We start from the raw sequence: 19201 nt of genomic DNA on the forward strand, positions 1-19201 counted from the left end.
ACACATACCCATACAAATGCATGAAAGCACACACGCACATACGCATGCACGCACGCACATCCACACGGACACTCAGACATACAGAGAGACACACAAACTATGTACACATGCAAAGGGAGGGGTCCTCAATGTTCCTGACAAGTTTCAAGTTCCTACCTTCTTACAAAGAATTTGAATATGCCATAACTCTGCCATTTTTTACACTATCAATACCAATTCACAGATTATTAATAATAGCCAACCTTAAGAATAACGGTACCCACAGCTACACTATGAATACCTAAAAATGTCAAACATATATATACATATATAATATATATATAGATTAGTGGTGGGCCGTTATCGGCGTTAACGGCTGCGTTAACGCAAAACTTTTATCGCACGATAAAAAAAATATCGCCGTTAATCTATTTTCAAACACTTCCTTGTTCGGTCCCATCACGTGACTGAACTAACCAATCAGAAGCTAGAATTTAGACTGAGGTAAACGTGAGGGAATCAGAGAGGCAGATTCAACAGAATATCATGACTGTGTTAAATATGTAAATATGTAATAATTGTGTAACATAAATATGTAAATGATTAACTGACTAAAAATTGTAAGTACATTTCAAGCAAATTAACTCCAATATAAATTATATAAATTTATTCTACAACTTTCAAATATTTAACTTCTAAACCTTACATTATTAAGGATTATTACACGGCTCTTCTCAATGCTGTAGACTAGTCCTTTCACTTGCATGGGCCTTCCCAACGTTCAGCTGTCAATTATTTTTGTTTATGCTCCGTTCACATGCATGGGCACTTCACAACTTCCGGCGGTGAATTATATTTGATAAATCACCATTGCCCAGTATAATTGACCGCTGTCAAGGTAAACAAACAGATTTTTTGCCATTTGCCATTTTAATCTAGATTAATTTTGGAATTAATCTAGATTAAAAAATGTAATCTATGCCCATCACTAATATATATATATATATATATATATATATATATATATATATAACAAGGCAGTAAAATGATTGGAATTATTAAAAACAAAAACAGTTTATTTTAGAAAAGTTGGCAGACATCAAATGTTCACATGCAGTATTATCTAGTGATCATGTTTGAAAATAATAAATTATGAGAATAAATAATAGGGTGATATCAGCTAGATTGGGCCACTTTTTGGTAAATCCCTTGGGACAATAACACAATACCATATTGCCTTTTCCATGTGTTTTTATGATAAATAATGACTGTTTCTGATAAATTTGTGTTGAAATTATGTAATAAAATATAATTATTTAGGCCCTACAGTTCTTGAAACATCAGCTGTGCCAACTTTTTTGGCATGAGCAGTTTCAGTTAAAATGGGCCAGCTGTTCAGGTTAAATGGGCCGGTCAAACTGCAAAGGGAACAACATGGTCTCACAGGAATCCGTGAAATGACATCCGTGTGTGAGCCATGGAATAACAGTGTCATTTACCTGCATTGGAGCAAATTCCGTGGCCACATCACGGAAAATTTAAGTGTTTCAGTGAGACCACCCCGGGTTTTGAGTTAAGCCCCCGTGGTCGACTCGCTCGTTGAAACGGGGATCCGTGTGTGAGCCACGGAACATCAGCGTCATTAACTTGCATTGGAGCGAATTCCGTGGCCACATCACGGAAATCGGCGTGTTTCCATGATGTGCCCACGGATTTCGAGTTATTCGTCCGTAGTCATTTCACGGATTCCTGTGAGACCAGGTTGAAAGGGAAATAGTAAATTATCATCAATTTTTATTGTAAAAAACAATTGCTTATACAGCCACATAACATTTAAACTGCATTTAACAAATTCAGCTGTATTCAGACAAATTCTTAGTGCAATTAAAACAGCAAGAACAGCACAGATAAGTGAACTGATGTCAGTGGTGTGTGTGTGTGTGTGTGTGTGTGTGTGTGTGTGTGTGTGTGTGTGTGTGTGTGTGTGTGTGTGTGTGTGTGTGTGTGTGTGTGTGTGTGTGTGTGTGTGTGTGTGTGTGTGTGTGTGTCTGTCTGTGACAGACAAATTCATGAATTAATTCATTCATGTTTTAATTAAACCAGAGGGCAAAAGGCCATACACTGTTGTCTATGACTGGAGGAATGTCTTCACTTAATTTTAAAACACAATTGCTTATAGCCACATAACATTTAAACTGCATTACACAAACATATTCATAGTGCCATTAAAACAACAAGGACAGCACAGATCAGTGAACTGATGTCAGTGGTGTGTGTGTGTGTGTGTGTGTGTGTGTGTGTGTGTGTGTGTGTGTGTGTGTGTGTGTGTGTGTGTGTGTGTGTGTGTGTGTGTGTGTGTGTGTGTGTGTGTGTGTGTGTGTGTGTGTGTGGGTGTAAAAGAGAAGTGAAGAGAATGGTAGCTGTGATGAAACATTTTTCAAATACAATCTTTGCAAATGAAACCATCGTCATCACGGATACCATTCTGGTAGGGCTTCCGCCCTGACACATGTTCACTGCCAGTCACCTTTCCACTGATGCGTCATTGCTGTGTGGATCGCGGCACACTCCATGCTCTTGATAAGAGGTGCACACTCACTCTAATTCCTTTCTTTACTCCCTCCCTGTATTCTTCTGAGGCACCCTTCATCCTCTCCTCTTTCCACAGATTGTAGTTTGGCCTTCCTTCTCCTCCCTGTTTTATCTTTGTTCCCTCTCCTCTCTGGTGATTGCTCCTCCTCTCATTTCCTCTGCACTCCTTTCTCCTCACCTGTTCTCTCCCTTTCGGTCTCCTCTGCTTGTTACCTCTCTTATCCTTCCTCCTCCTCTCACTTCCTCTCTCTTTCCTTCTCCCTCTCTCGTCTCCTCTCGCCTCCTTCTCGTTTGCCATACTCACTGTAAATAAAATATCTACAAGCATTATTATTGGTGGGGGGTCATGGTGAGTGTGTGTGTGTTTGTGTGCACATGTGTGTGGGTGCGTGTGTGTGCAACCTGTGCGTGTGTTGGTCGGTGTGCGAGTGTGGGTGCGTGTCTGTGCATGGGTGTGTGTGTATGCACGTACGTACACACACACACACACACACACACACACACACACACAGAGACACACATACACACACACACACACACACAAACACACACACACACACATTTGTATACATACATGAGCTAAGATATCAGTTAGCCTACTCTTCCAAAAAATAAAGCATCACTACACAAAAGCTACCACCCAGTCATATGTAACAAGCTAAGTTACACAAACACAGCAAAAGTAGTTCACTACATAGGAAGCTAGCCTACTTTGAGTTGCGCTAATTTCACATGACATTCAACATACAGGTTTTAGTTGAACCAAATGTCATACACATATGTGTATGTGAGTGACACAGAGGATGGCCCATTTTAGCTGAACCAAGTGGCCCATTTTACCTCAGTGGGTTAAGGTAAATTGGGCCGCCAAGATAAACATCTCTTTTCCCAAAAATATGTTCATATACCAAACTAACAGCATTGTTTCTGATGGATGCCATCAAGACACATATTATGCATAGTTTTTTTTATGTGTATGTACGTTTTATTAGATGTATCATCCTTATAATAGTTGAGTTAGATTTGGTATGCCAGGCTACTTACCATGCACCTTTCTGGTGCAGTCTAGATTTGAAGTATTGCCCTGCCCACCATAGCAACTATAAACCAATCAAATCACCCATTACTTGTCAAGCACAGTTACGGCAACAGTTTGAAATCCTTTGCAGTCATTGGCCCTAAATTCCAGAGGGGCTGGGACCCCCAAACCTTAAATGGCCCATTTTACCTGATGGCCCATTTTACCTGATATCACCTATAAGGAAGGTTCATTGAACACCAATGATTGGTGTTCAATCCTAGGCTGAGCGGTGCTGCGACCTCTAATCTCCGCAGCCTTCCTGTAAGCAAGATGCCCTAACCCTGACCCGCTTATTACAGGCTTCCTCAATTCACTGTGTGTTGCTTTGCATATTAGCGTCTGAAAAGAATGACTTCAAACATGATTGAGATGACATTCTTGCGTGTTGTATTTCAACTAGAGCTTTGTGGATCTTGAGCCTGTTTGTTCAGGCATGTTTGGATCAGCTCTTGTCTTCATTACGGCAATATTTCTGTGGATGAAGAAAGAAAATGGAATATTGGAACAAACCAAACACATTTCACCGGGGGTAACACCACTGGGTTTTGCACTTTTAGCACTTGAATTCATAACTAACATTGTCATGGTCTCCTATCTCCTACGTCTATCTCCCATTGACTACCTCTCCCCCATCATTATAAGCATGGCCCTTGTCTTTCTGATTGCTTAGGCTATGCTGCTATCTGTTGTTTAATTATATGAGAATAATAAAAAAAAAATAAGAGAGGACTAGGGTGCCATTATATGTCTTGTTTGTTCAGGCATGTTTGGATCAGTTCTTATCTTCATGACGGCCATATTTCAGTAGATGAAGAAAGAAAAGGTCAAAATTGGAACAAATCAAACACATTTCCTCGGTTTGTAAAGTCCTCTAGGGTGCCATTATATGGAAGATACCAGGACATTGTGGGCACATTTTTACTTTGTCTGCCGTTATTAGCTAATGTTAATATTAATATGTGACATATTAACAAACTATATACATTTTGTTGTAGTATATGCTCCGAACAGTAAATGGGGTTCATCCTGTTCTCATCCTCTCTGCCAGACCCCTGTCTCTGACCCCCCACTGTTAAGGTCTTGATAACGGAAGCAACTTGGGGGGTTAGGATGCTTTCATACAGTCCTTACAATAGAACCTCCACTGGTGTGTGTGCCAATCTCACCCAAGTATCACATCACACCTTTGGTTCAACCTAGAGGGTGTCGGCAGTTTGTGATTGGCCGTTTCAAATAACGGTGACCCAATGGGAACCACAGGGGATGGACCAGTTTGTATTAACCTAGGGGAACAGATAATGTTGGAAGACCTCAGCTAATGTAAAGTGCTTTGTTACACTGTGAGAATTTAACCGTAGAATCCCTGAAGGACTGGGCTAGAGGTTTTGAGTATCCTGGGAGAGCCCAGAAATGAATCATTAAATGTTGCCTTGGCTCTGTTCTCTGTTTGGAACAAAGTGCACCTAGATTTGAATCCTCTTTTATACGACCTACAACAAACGACTACAGCAAGCACAGCTGGGAACAATCAAGGTATACGTTTATAATGGGACAACAACTTGAGGGAGTACAATTCAGCTTTAGCAATCAGAAAGACTAGGGTCATGCTTTTAATAATGTGGGATAGGTAGTCAATAGGAGATAGAGGTAGTCCATCATAAAGTTAACTATTAATTCAAATGATAAAAGTGGTCAAACCAGTTTATAAAATGTTTGACCCTTTGCAGATAAAAGCCTCACACATCTAAACTGTGGCGAATATAATGCCTGTGGAGGGCATTTATATTCCCCTTAAGAAAAACTAAAATGCACCATTTGGGGGCGCTTCCTATCCCACTCTATTATTTTCCACTATTTCCACTGTAATCACCACCATCACCACCAAGTAAAAATCCGGGGGGAGTTCTGTCTAATATCACACGGTGCGTTCCCTCTCAAGCTCCACAGTGGCACCCCATGCCCACAGCCTGTTATTGTTTATCAAACAGATTTTACCTGCGGCCTGTTATTGATTATGGATCAGTTGTCACCTCTAGCATATTATTGATTATGGATCAGTTGTTACCTCCGCCCCTTGGCCTGTTATTGATTATGGATCAGTTGTTACCTTCGGCCTGTTATGTATTATGGAGCAGTTGCTACCTCCAGCCCTCGGCCTGTTATTGATTATTGATCAGTTGTTACCTACAGCCTATTATTGATTATGTATCAGTTGTTACCTCCGGCCCTCGGCCTGCTATTGATTATGGATCAGTTGTTACCTTCGGCGTGTTATGTATTATGGAGCAGTTGCTACCTCCAGCCCTCGGCCTGTTATTGATTATTGATCAGTTGTTACCTACAGCCTATTATTGATTATGTATCAGTTGTTACCTCCGGCCCTCAGCCTGTTGTGATTATGGATCATTTGTTACCTCTGGACCTCAGCCTGTGCGGTGGAGTCTACCAGCTCTCTCCCCTGGGTCTCTGGGAGCAGGAAGGCGAGGGATCCACCCAGCAGGGTGAGACTGCTGAACACTACGATGGGTATGGAGTAGTGGTACACCGCCAGCAGGTTGAGTGGGGGAGCCAACAGCCCTGCCACTCTAGTCGCGATGCCCCCTAGTCCAGTTGCAGTTTGTCTGAAAACATCATCATCAAAATGGTAGTCATCATAAATCATCATCAATTGTAATCATTATCCACATCAATTGTAACTCAACACCCTCATCATCTTCATCATTAACACAAATCTTCATCAGCACCATCATCAGCGACGCACAATTATCCTCAGCAACATCAATCACCTTCATCTTCATCATCACCACCACATAGGGTAGGAGTGGAAAACTAACTAAAACTAAGAGGTCCACTCAAAGGACCTCAAGTTGTGTTGTTGTCTTACCTCGAGGATGTGGGAAACAGCTCCTGAATGTAAACGTTGCATACGCTCCCAGCCCAGTTCATCAGGATCCGCCCCATGATAGCCAACACGGTCACACCGACGGCATTTCCTGGAATGTCACAGAGAGGAACCGCATATGTAGCCAAATATTCCATCTTTAGCTTCAAAGAAACCTCTGATTTATTACTAAAGAAGACAGTCTTATCCACAGCGCCTTACAGTGAATACAGATGAATGTCATTAAAGGTGGAGCGTGAGACATTTAGTGGCATCCAGTGGTGAAGTTGAAGATGGCAACCAACTGTGTTGCATACGTGTTACCAACACCCCTACACTGTCCCGTATGAAATGTGTGTTACCTGCGGGAACAGCCAGGATGCAGAGGCACAGCAGACCTCCCACCAGAACGGTGGACATCAGGGATAACTTCCTGCCTGCGAGCTCCAACAGCCAGAAGCACAGCAGATGAGCTGGTATCTCTGTGAGTCCGAACAGCAGCTGGGTCAGGAAGATGTCCAGCCCAAACTTCCCCACGTTAAACGTGAGGCAGAAATAGGAGAGGTTCAATGCAAACCTAAAAGATTTGATTGGAAAGAATTTAGGAAAAGTATTCTTTATCATGTTACACAACGCTTATTGACGTTGCTTATTTCCGTTATTTCTCGAGGACAAATTCTTTTCAGATTTTGAATTCTAATGACAGGGCCAAAAGGGATACAACAGCACACAAACAGATAATTATTAGGGGCCGGGCAGCAAAGCTGCAGGACTCAATTGTTCTTGCCAGAATTATTCTTCCTCCTAAGAAATCAATGTTCCCATGTATGTAAATGTGCCAAACTTTGCACATAAATCCAAACCTATGCCAAACTTCATCCATCTCTGCTGTATGCTAATACTCGCTAGCCTACAGCGCTAAAGCAACCATTAAAAAAATAAGAAGAATAACAAATCAAAAATACATGGTATCATTTTGCAACTTACATAAAACTAGCCCCGATAGAGCAGAAACTTTTTAATGCTTTGATTTGGCAGCAATTTTGAAGGCCTCAACTCTATTTTTTTCAATTGAAGCCAAACTCACAACACTTCTCCAGAGTTTCCTCCACAAACGCAAAAAATCCCCAATTTGAATGATCTAAAATTGGGCCCACAGTGCATTTAAATGTTTTACTCTATACAGTTGTGTAAACCAATACTGCAAATTCTTATAAAATAAATCGCTGATGTTCAAGGAAATGAATCCCAACATTTTGAAGTCACTGTAGATTTAGATAACAACTACAACTCACCATGGTAATGTTAAGATCAGGAAGCGTTTTCGAAGCACAGGTGATCTGATGAGGACCCTTATGCCCCCTTTCTCCACTGTCTTATTCACTGCAATCTGTTATGGATTAGATGAGATTAGATTAGAAACACATTTTCAGTAGCAAAAATTGAATTCCCCATCTCGAAAATGAATAGTTACAAGTATCTGTATCTTATATAGAAATAAATAAATATGATAATAATTCGAAACATAACGATATAAATCTGCAAGTTCTAAGGATAAAGGGGGCTTTATATAATGCCTAAAAAGTTAGTTATAAATAAGAAGGCTAACCTAATATAAAATCTTATGATGCTTCATAAAGTAAATAAGTAGATACATAACGTATAATAAGTCAAATCAATAGAGCTAAATTGATATAATATGATAAATACACTTTTTAAGATGATAATTAGATGTGGGCCTATCATTTCTTTATGACCCTTTGCAAGATACCTTTTCGAATAGGGATTGTGGAACGGTGCGTCTGTTGATGGCTGCTGCTTTGAGGATCAACTCTTTGGCCTCCTCTGTCCTCCCCCTGTCCAGCAGCCAGCGGGCCGACTCCGGTATAAACCTTTACAAAAGTAAGGTGAAATTAGTTTGAATCAAAACATAAATTAGCAACCCCCTGGCAGTGATATTTTAGTTGCTACATTCAACCCTATATCCACACAGAAATGAGGCTGTTCTGACCTAATCTACTATGAATTAATGTGAATATCTAGTAGATATCCCTGTCAAGACATGTCCGGTGAGTCGGTATCTAGCGCCTAATGAGGTAACACAATGGTGATTGCCTGTGAGAGCTTGTGTCCCACTGATGAAAGCCCTTGCATTTGCAGGAAAAGAACGTAACAAACTATGTATTTGTTGAATTATTTCCCTTAAACTCAAATCTTTACAGGTGAAATATATAAAGGTTCCCAAGCTTCATTTAAAACCGAAGATTTGTTGGACTAAAAAAGTTGTAAAGCAAATTACCATAAATGTACTTTGCAGTAAATTCACAATTTTGAATTGTTTAATGAAATTAAATAAAATATGAAGGCAAATAGCCCATTGATAAATTATGTATGATTCATATTCTAGGGCCCCCTCAATCATCATTACGTGTGATCCCTGTCTCCACTGCTGCACGTCGTGACCCATACATACCATATGTAGACAGCAACCAGGCCCATCGGCGCCGCCATGACAAACTGAGCCAGCCTCCAATCCCGGATAAAGAAGATGAGCACCGCCAGAAACGCCTGCCCGAAAGCCCCAAAGAACTGGCTCCCACACGAGCCCAGGGAGCGCTTGGTTATCCCTATCCACTCGGTCGCTGCAGGGAAGGAGAGCCATGCTCGTGGGTCAATATTCACCCGGCAGTAGCCCACCACGTAGCATAAACCTTTTAAGATCCAACGTGTGTCGACAAAGGCCATTGGTGTTTTGCGCCTAAGGTCCAAGAAATAATGGATGGAAAACAGCTTTTTCTTAACGTGTCATTCAAACCCGCACTGTGTCCTTTTTTCAACTGCAGCTCAGTTCTCTGTTGGGGGGGGGGGGGGGGTATCAATAAATCGTTCAGCTTCAGAAAAGGTTCAGCTTCACATTATTCTGTATTTGAAGTCTTTGGATGGAATTGTTTGAACACTAACAGATTTTCATATTCACATCCAAGGTTGTGGTGAATAACTTACACTTATTGTTAGACTGATGTATCTGCCTTTACATTATATTTGTACTGGGTTCTGAACTGACTGAAGACTACAAAGAGAAGAGAAAGAGATGTATTGCATACATTGTACTCACTCAGCACGATGCAGTTGATCCGGAAGCCCCCATACCCCACGCCCAACCCGAACTGGGAGGCCAGATATAAGTAGTAGTTGGGACAAAGGCCAGTTGTGAGCATGAATATAAAAAGGAACAGCACTGGAATCTGAGTGGTCCGTCTGCGGCCAAACCTGGCAGAAAAATGGGTTTCATAGTTTTTATGTAGAATTTTTACAAATTGCTTGTTTCGGAATATGAAGATAAAACAAAGTGTTCGAGAGTAAGCAATATCTTTTTATGATGAATCTTCATGTGTGAAATACATAGACAAGGATACAGAATAAATAATAACGCAAAACTTGAATCGTCATGTTGACTCAAAGATATGTATTTTATAAGACACAAATGTCAATGTCCTCCAAGTGGGAGGAAATAATGATATCGTCCTTCAGAGGGCTTCAGTGGAATCCACACAAGATACATATATATATTTTTTTTTTATCCTAATATTTATTGATTTGCGATAGATGTCATATCGGCACAAAAAAAATCATTGTAATATCGTGAGTTATCACAGCTTAGAACGTAACAAATAAAACTCACGATTCTCCTAAAGGTCCGAACAGTAGTGAACCAGTAAGAATGCCCGCCATCAACACCGTTTGGGCCACCGCCACCATGTTCGCCTCGTCACAAACTAGATCAAACTGTAGGAACCACATAGAGCTGTGAAAAAATAACTTCTCAAAACCACAAACGCTATAACACATTACGACTTACATCGGTGACTATGGTGGCCTGGTACAAGGTCTGGTCGTACACCCATCCGTCCCGGCAGGCGGTGGTGTGGTTCAGGCCATACTGGCGGATGGAGTCCAGGGTCCAGTTCACCGGAGCGTACATCAGACACCGGCTGAGGGAGCCGTCTGGCTCCCGGGGAACGGTCAGGTTCAGCTGCTCCTCTTCTGTCAGGTTGGGACCGGCCCCCAGGATCCAGTCCGTGTTACAGTGGCGCTCCGGGTCTGATTCCACAAAGAGGATGCTCGCGAAGGTCAATGATAGTAAAAAGCAGGGGATCCATATGGCTATAAGTATAGTCTTCTGAAATAAACCAAAGTCTCCAATGGCCCTCAGGATCTCTCCGAAGTCCGCCATGGTCCCCGGAATGAAAACATATGTTCTGAGACGTTACTCACAAGATTGTTTTACATAATCTAGTCCATCAATGTTTAACCTTTTTGCTCATTATCTTCAAAGAGGTCAAGGTTTCATAATAGGTAAAAGGGAAAACAAGCATTAAGGAGGAAAGGCCAGATGCTGCAACCATGCAAAAAGACAGTCGAACGAAAGTCCTTTCTTTGTAGAGTACAGACTGGCCCTGGCTTGCTTCAGCCAATCAGCATTGCATATCCTGAGTATCCTGTTTAACATTACACTGTGAATCATGCTTTGAGACACCAGGGCCATGGTGACTACAGGAATTTACACAATAAGGGCATCACTGGATTAACCGTTTTGGACAACAATGAAATTGAAGCCTGAGTATATTTTTTATCTCCTGTAGTTAGAAGTGATAAGCCTGTCAGTGTTACTGAGTACTGTGAACAGACACATTTCTAGCAATTCTGGCGCCCAAGACGAGATCACTCAAACGCGCACACATCATCACACAAATGCACACAAACAAACACACAGCACACTAATCCAACTGCTGATCGTCGGCAGCAAAGGTAGACCGATCAGTCGGCTCCCGTCTCCCCGACATGGTCAAAAAAGTGCGAAGAACACCTGACTGACTACGACTTGAGCGTACGTTATGCGCTTGCGCGAGACGTAATGTCTCCATCACAGAAGGCCGCACTGATCTGTACTGTGGCCCAAAAAAACAACCCAGAAATGACGGAACATCTCTCTAGACCAAAACACAGAGCATGCTATCGTCCGTCATTGTTGTCAGCAGAGATTGTTGAGTAGTAAAGAAGAATTGTTGTCATTAAGGAAAAATCGAAGTAGGATGATACTGTCGTTCTCTGGCTTCTTCTTGTGGAAGAAGAAAGAAATGTGTGAAGTCATGGATACAACAACGACAGGCTCAAGGAGTTTTCCTGAATTAAATTGTTGTGTTTCTATTGTGATTATTCAGAAGGATCAATAAAAATCACATAAATCATAATGGCCTTATCACTGCAAAGTCAACACACTAGCGTCATAGCTGCTCCACCAATCAGATTTGTCCGACTGAACAATTTGGTCATGGCCGATTCGAGATGTAGAATCAGCGGATAAGAACACAGACGGGGTGTCCAGAACACAGACGGGGTGTCCAGAACACAGACGGGGCGTCCAGAACACCGACGGGGTGTCCAGAACACCGACGGCTTTGACGATGGCCGATCGCAGAGAACACACCAAGTAGACTTCTGCACCGATCTTGCCAGACCGATGACCGATAATCTTGTTGGGGTGTCTGTGCCTTTAGACATACAGAGCGACACACAAACGATGTACACATGTTAAGGGAGAGGTCCTCCGTGTTCCTGGCAAGTTTCAAGTTCCTGCCTTCTTCTTACGAGGACATTCGATGGAAATGGAGCATTAGCGCATATCTTGGAACTTTGAATTTTTTTGGAAATGGCGCTGTGACCTAATTTTTTGAGCCATCGACGCACAATTTTTTACACAGGGGTACAGGGTATTGGCCTCTTTCTGCATGGCAATATAGAGGCCGTCGATTTTGCTTACTTCTGAAGCTTACTTGGGGAATAATATTTGTAGATTAGCAAAGATTGAATTTGAATCAATTCACAGATTTTTAGTAGCCAACCTTTAGAATAACAATAGGTATCCACATATACTCTGTGAATACCTAAAAATGAAATACATATATATATATTTATATGTATTTTAATTATTTTAAATTTTTTGCATTTTTTATTTTATAATACAGGTAAATATTGGGGGGTAGGTGTTGCCTATGCCTAGAAAGTCCCTTGACTATGCATAACGATATGGCTTGATATTCAAAAAGGAAAAATAAGAGAAAGGGATATATGCGTCTTGCAAATTAAAGTGAACAATCTTAACAAGGCAGTAAAATAATTGGCATGTACAAAATACAAAAACAGTAAAATTATGTATCGAAAATAATAAGCTATGAGAATATTATAAGGAAGGATCCTTGAACACCAATAACTTTGGTGTTTAAGGCCCCGTTCACACGAAGCCGAAACGGGCGAAACCGTTACGGTTTCGATCTATCCGGTTTCGGAGTATCTCCGTAAAGACGAAGCCAAGCGAAACCGGGTACATCTGTAGAAATGCTGTAGTACACATTCCAGGCCCATAAGGGGCGCTGCTTCTGGTACAGAAATCCAGAAGAAATGAGATAAGAAGAAGAGGCGAGCATGCGCATAAAGGCTGCCCTTATGCGCATGCTCGCATGTGATTTCTGAGACTCCGCGGGCTTAAGAGCCATTGGCTAGGAGGTCGAGGGGTGGGGCGATGACGTCATGGTTTGCGGTTTCAGTCGGTTTCAGCCGTACACACGAATCCAAAACGAAACCGGGTAGATTTGAAACCACCTCCGAGGGTGGTTTCAGAAGTTTGCGGTTTCGGTCAGCGGATTCGCCGGCTTCGTGTGTACAGAAGGCCGAACCGTACAAGACCTTTGCGGTTTCGCCATGAAATCGGCTTCGTGTGAACGGGGCCTAATTCTAGGCTGAGCGGTACTGCAATCCCTAATCTCCACAGCCTTCCTATAAGGAAGCTGCCCTAACCTTGACTCTTGTATTACAGGCTTCCTGAATAAACTGTGTATTGCTTTGCATATTAGCGTCTGAGAATAGTTAGTTCAAACATGACTGAGATGACATCCTTCTGTGTTGTATTTCAACTAAAATTTCGTGGATCATGTGCTTGTTTGCTCAAGATCGTTCCCGAAATTCAGCCATGGTGCAGAATTACAGCTACTACGAGCCAGTGATACATTGAGCTTTCCCCAAATGCGCCGTTTCGGTGTCTGTAGCTTTAAGGCAAATGAGGAGGAGAGAGGCGGGTCAAGGAGGCGGTCGGGGGTGTGGCCCTGAACAGCTGGCTGACAGGGTACCATGCACTCTGTTTACAGTGGATGTATCGCAATGTGTCTGTAAATATTCTAGAACACTCTGGGTGCTCCGGCGGGAGTCCTGGAGCTCTATATCTTAATAATATCATATTATAAATAGATATCCATATCATATAATATATATTATCACGTCCAAAAGCTGTGTGCGCCTCCAGGCGATATTCTGAATCTCAAACGACTGTGTCAGGTTCTCCGTCCGACACCTCTGGTTCCTCCACCTCCACATCAATCTGAAGTAGACTGAACCGCGACATGGAGGAGAAAGGGATGGTTGCCCTCGATTGTCTCCCGCCGGAGCCCCGATGCCGAGGCACCACCGGCTCGGCAGCGGACAGCGCCGTGCCTTGGCCCCGCAGCGGTGGTGCTTAGCATGCTAAGCACCACCTTAGCATGCTTAGCATGCTTAGCATGCTAAGCACCACCAAGCACCACCGCTGCGGCGGTGGTGCTTGGCAGCGGTGGTGCTTGGCAGCGGTGGTGCTTGGCAGCGGTGGTGCTTGGCAGTGGTGGTGCCTCGCTGCAGCGGGCAGCGGGGTTCCGGCGGGAGACAATCGCGGGCAACAATCCCTTTCTCCTCCATGTGGCGGTTCATGTCCTTCAGGGAGTCAGAGCCAAAGTTCCTTTCCCCCAATTCCCTCTCAACTATGGCTGAGATAACCCCCACTACAGTATCGTTGTGGAAATACCAGAGACGTGAGAACCGACATGTTATGCGCCATAACACCAACAGCAGAACGGTTATCCAAATAACAAAGAAGTGTACAACACCTGCGTTACAGTGTGTGTTATCACACACACACACACATGTGGCGCTCGCACAAACATAGCTCCTTGTCTCAATGGCGGGCCAAATTCTCTGGGCGTGCAAGGCAGAGAAAGGGGAGGTAGCTTGGTCCCTTATGATGACATATGGGGCCCCATTCCAAATCAGCGTGCCTGAGTTTCCATTTTTTCCAAAGGCGAGCAGGATACCTAGTGCTCGTTTTCCACAGAACACAAGTTTGAGCCACTGGGGGACCATAGGCAGGCTAGGGGAACTCACATTAATGTTAGAAAACCTCATTAAGGGAGATTTTCATGCCATGGGACCTTTAAAACAAAATTGTTAGTTTAAATAGTCATTTGGATCCTTGACACATTTATCATGACTGAAGAAGAAAGTACTCATTCCTGACAGTAAATGGGGTTCATCCTGTTCCAATCCTCCTCTCTGCCAGACCCACGTCTCTGACCCCCCACTGTTAAGGTCCTTACAATAGAACCTCCAGTGGGCTGTGTGCCAATCTCACCCAGGTATCAAATCACGCCTGTGGTTCAACCTAGAGAGGGTGTCGGCAGTTTGTGATTGGCCTTTTCAAATAACGGTCACCCAATGGGAACCACAGGGGATGGAGAAGTTTGTATTGTATAACCGGGTAACGTTGGAAGACCTCAGCTAATGTCATGTGCTTTGTTATACTGTGATCATTTAACGGCAGAATCCCTTAAGGACCGGGCTAAAGGTTTAGAGTATCCTGTGAGAGCCAAAAAATAAATCATAACATTTTATGTCTTGGCTCAAGGTATAAAGAAAGTGCACCTAGATTGATGTATAACCACAGCCTACAACAATGTAGCTGAAAGTATAGATTTATAAGTGAACATCAACTTCAGAGAGAAAGGAGACCATGACAACGTTAGCTATAAATGTAAGTGCTAAAAGTTAGTGCGAAAAACAGTTGTGTGTGAAAGATATAAGTCTTATACACAGGATACTGTGGCGACTATAATGCCTGTGGAGGTCATTTATATATATGCTACATAAGAAAATCTGAAACACACCACTAGGGGGCAAGGGGCACCCACCCTACTGATATTATCCATGTTATATTTCCACACTAAGCACCACCATCACCACCAAGTAAAAAACAGGGGAATTCTGTCTCATATCACACGGCGCATTCCCCCTCAAGCTCCATATGGTTGCCGTGGCTCTCACCCCATGCCCAAGGCCTGTTATTGATTATGGATCAGTTGTTACCTCTGGCCTGTTATTAATTATGGATCAGTAGTTACCGCCGGCCCACTACCTTTGATTGATTATGTATCAGTTGTTACCTCTGGCCTGTTATTGATTATGGATCATTTGTAACCTCTGGACCACGACCTGTTAATGATAATGGATCAGTTGTTACCTCTGGCATGATATTGATTATAGATCAGTTGTTACCTCTTGCCCGTTATTGATTATGGATCATTTGTTATCTCCGGCCTGCTATTGATTATGGATCAGTTGTTACTTCTGGCATGTTATTGATTATGGATCAGTTGTTACCTCTGGACCTCAGCCTGTGGTCTCTGGGAGCAGGCTCCCAGAGGCCTCTCTCTCTCCCCTGGGTCTCTGGGAGCAGGAAGGCGAGGGATCCAGCCACCAGGGTGAGACTGCTGAACACTACGATGGGTATGGAGTAGTGGTACACCGATAGCAGCGGAGACAACAGGCCCGCCACTCAGACCATCTTGGAGCACAGACCAACGGCCTGCTGCCTGTAAAGAACAGAACACGACCGGGTCACTCTGGTAGTGCATGAGTGCCAGGGCATAGACGTGTCACCTCTATGATATTGTGCAATACATCCCAAGCGGCAAGCTTGCGTGTCCCACCACTTATTGACTACCCGCGTGACTTTTAACATTAGGGATTAACTTCTTCACTCACTCACTAATTCGCTCGTGAACAATAGTTAGTGAGTGGTCTCTGCTCTTTTCAAGGTGCTTTTGAAAGGAGTGTGGTGGAACTCGGGCCTCCCCACCTGACTGATGTGGGGAACAACTCCTGGCCGTAAACCATGGACACCAAACTAGAGCACGTGAAGAGGAAACGGCCGACGGTCGCCAGGACAGTGATGACCACAGACCTGTCTAATGCAAGAGGCAACAGCAGTGTTAAAGGGTTTGGATGGGGTTTGGTTTTAGGGTTTGAGGGGTGTTAGGGTTCGATTTTAAGTTTGAGGGTAGGTCTTAAGATGTGGGTGTGGGGTTAGGGTGTGAGTTTGGCATGAGGTTTTAGGGCTGGGGTCGCATTTTGTAGACAACACAGAGGGATTGCTTTGGGTGGATGCACCTTGAGAGAAGGCAAGTGTGACAAAGCAGACCAAACTGCTGGTGTTGGTGGTGCACAATAGGGACTTTTTCCTTCCAAACGCCTCCAGCATGCAGAAGCAGAGAAGCTGTGCTGGGATCTGACTGAGCCCAAACCTGGACTGCAACAGAAGGATGTTGAGACCAAATTTCCCCACGTTCAGTGAGAGGCTGAAGTGGCCCAGGTTTGTTGAAAACCTTTAGTCCAACGAAAAACAATCAATACTTTAGTTGATTGAGAACACATATAAGGTGATGTACCAATGTACACAGTGAGTCACTAAACAAGAAATTGAGATGAGAAGGATCAGGATTGGGACTTAAACAGGGTCAGGATTCCTTCTCTTTTTATGGCCTGGTCCATCTCTATGGTTGCCTAAACGGAACACAAATCAAGATTAGCTAGCAAGTTTAAAATGTTATCTGAAATAAATTAGGTAAAATAGATGTAACTAGCATACAGATTCCAGTAGCTTGTCGGGGACGACCCATTGATCTTAGCAGCTTTCAGTAACCACTGCCTGACCTCTCTGTGACTTCCTTTGGTTAGCAACCAGCATGCAGTTACAAGCATGAACCTAGTTGATATAAGAGGCAGATTAAGTTAGTTACCTGGAAGAGTAAAACAGAAATATAGATAAAATAAAACCATCTGTAAACGGAATGAATATCATTTTTACCTTTGAATCTGCCACAAAAACGGTGACCAAATATACAATAACAAAGACAAAATATCATTAAGTCCAATCATATGACAGCATTGTCATTGAAATTAAAACAAGGATCAGGGAACCTCATCTTGCAGTGGTCAATCGAGCGATTCGCAATGGAGCAAGCATGACCTACCATTATGTAAATAAACACCACGGCCACGGGACCCGATAAGACATAGCGCCATCCTCAAGTCCCGGACCCCGAACATCAGACCAGCCGTCACACACTGGCCAATGGACGTCAGCAGCTGGTTCATGCAGGGAAAGAGGGACCTCTTGGAGATTCCCAGCCACTCCTTTCCTACGGTGAATCCACGAAACACAGCATGTCACACGATAGGTTGTAAGCACATGTCTTCAAACAGAATTTTTTCAAGAAACATTTTGAGAGCTGTCATGGATCGAGGTAATATAGATCCAGGGCAGCCCGAAATGAGACTTCACTTATGACAGCAGATACTGTCATCCAAAGCGACTTAAAGTGAGGTTGAGAACGTTCACATTATAGAATCTAAAATACGGAAGCTACAAAAAACATTTCTAGTGCATTGTAAGCTAGCCAGGATAGAAAACATTGGACGGATTACAGGAGAGACAGTAGCTATAGGAATCACTTAGATGCTATGGCAAGACATGTCTAATCCACTTTTGAGGAAGGATATTTATTCTTGCTTAAATACTTTACCCAATACACTGGCATTGATTCTGTAGCCCCCAATGGAGATGCCGACCATGAACTGTGATGCCAGGTACATGTAGAGATTTAACGACAGTCCGGAGACCACAGTGAACACCATCAAGAGGAATACTGGTATCTGTACTAGCGTCTTACGGCCAAACCTAGAGTCCCAGAACAGAGAACTATGTTAGATTAGGCCCCTCACTGATGTGCCAATGAACTGAAAATGGACTGCATGCTGGCATCACCAGAAGCACTTTACTCACGGTTCCGAAGCAGGTCCGAATATGAAGGAACCGGCCAGAATAACAGCCATGAAGACTGTCTGTGCGATCCCAGCCAAATGGGCCTTGTCGCACACAAGGTCAAACTGTGACGGAATACATAGCCAATATCAGATTGGGTGTTGTTGCTGTCATATTGTCAGAGTGATGATGACAAGGTTAAGAGATTGTCAAAAACAAGTTTGTCATGCGGTGTTGCGGACGTCTCGCTATGCGACTTACATCGGTGACTATGGTGGCCTGGTACAGGGTCTGGTCGTACACCCATCCGTCCCGGCAGGCGGTGGTGTGGTTCAGGCCATACTGGCGGATGGAGTCCAGGGTCCAGTTCACCGGAGCGTACATCAGACACCGGCTGAGGGAGCCGTCTGGCTCCCGGGGAACGGTCAGGTTCAGCTGCTCCTCTTCAGTCAGGTTGGGACCGGCCCCCAGGATCCAGTCTGTGTTACAGTAGCGCTCCGGGTCAGAGTCAATGAAGAGGATGCTGGCGAAGGATACGGACAGTAAAAGATTTGGAAAGCTGAGAGCCAAGACGATAAGCGTCTGAAAGAGTCCAAAGTTTCCCACCGCTCTGAGGATCTCACCGGACTTTGCCATCTCGAAGACAGCGAATTTCTGAGAATAAGGGTATATATAAATGGTTGCGTAAAGAGGTCCCCGCATTGATCAG

The 19201-nt window shown here is 43.4% G+C and overlaps 1 protein-coding gene and 1 pseudogene across 1 annotated transcript; both read right to left on the reverse strand.

The window, feature by feature from the left end:
* Nucleotides 1–1753: 1753 nt before the first annotated feature.
* On the reverse strand, nucleotides 1754–10801 carry LOC115548529 (solute carrier family 22 member 13-like). Its single transcript, XM_030363249.1, has 10 exons — nucleotides 10393–10801; nucleotides 10216–10319; nucleotides 9649–9803; nucleotides 9007–9175; nucleotides 8305–8425; nucleotides 7829–7923; nucleotides 6896–7110; nucleotides 6537–6645; nucleotides 6067–6273; nucleotides 1754–4124 (listed from the first exon to the last, which is right to left on the reverse strand). The coding sequence occupies exons 1-10, from the start codon at nucleotides 10765–10767 to the stop codon at nucleotides 4049–4051; spliced, it is 1626 nt and encodes a 541-aa protein (XP_030219109.1). The 5' UTR covers nucleotides 10768–10801; the 3' UTR covers nucleotides 1754–4048.
* LOC115548535 (solute carrier family 22 member 14-like) lies at nucleotides 10619–19143 on the reverse strand (annotated as a pseudogene).
* Between the last annotated feature and the right edge of the window lie 58 nt (nucleotides 19144–19201).

Source organism: Gadus morhua, chromosome 8 (genome assembly GCF_902167405.1).
Source record: "Gadus morhua chromosome 8, gadMor3.0, whole genome shotgun sequence".
Taxonomy (NCBI): Eukaryota; Metazoa; Chordata; class Actinopteri; order Gadiformes; family Gadidae; genus Gadus; species Gadus morhua.

What these genes read in the sequence shown, in the direction of transcription:
- LOC115548529 (XM_030363249.1), bottom strand. Translation starts at nt 10,767, where the DNA reads ATGGCGGACTTCGGAGAGATCCTGAGGGCCATTGGAGACTTTGGTTTA. An exon ending in AGGCCACCATAGTCACCGAT is followed by an intron (nt 10,320 to 10,392) that starts GTAAGTCGTAAT and finishes TGGTTCCTACAG; the next exon opens with TTTGATCTAGTTTGTGACGA. An exon ending in GCACAGGCTGAGGTCCAGAG is followed by an intron (nt 4,125 to 6,066) that starts GTAACAAATGAT and finishes CTTCATCCACAG; the next exon opens with AAATATTGCCGTAATGAAGA.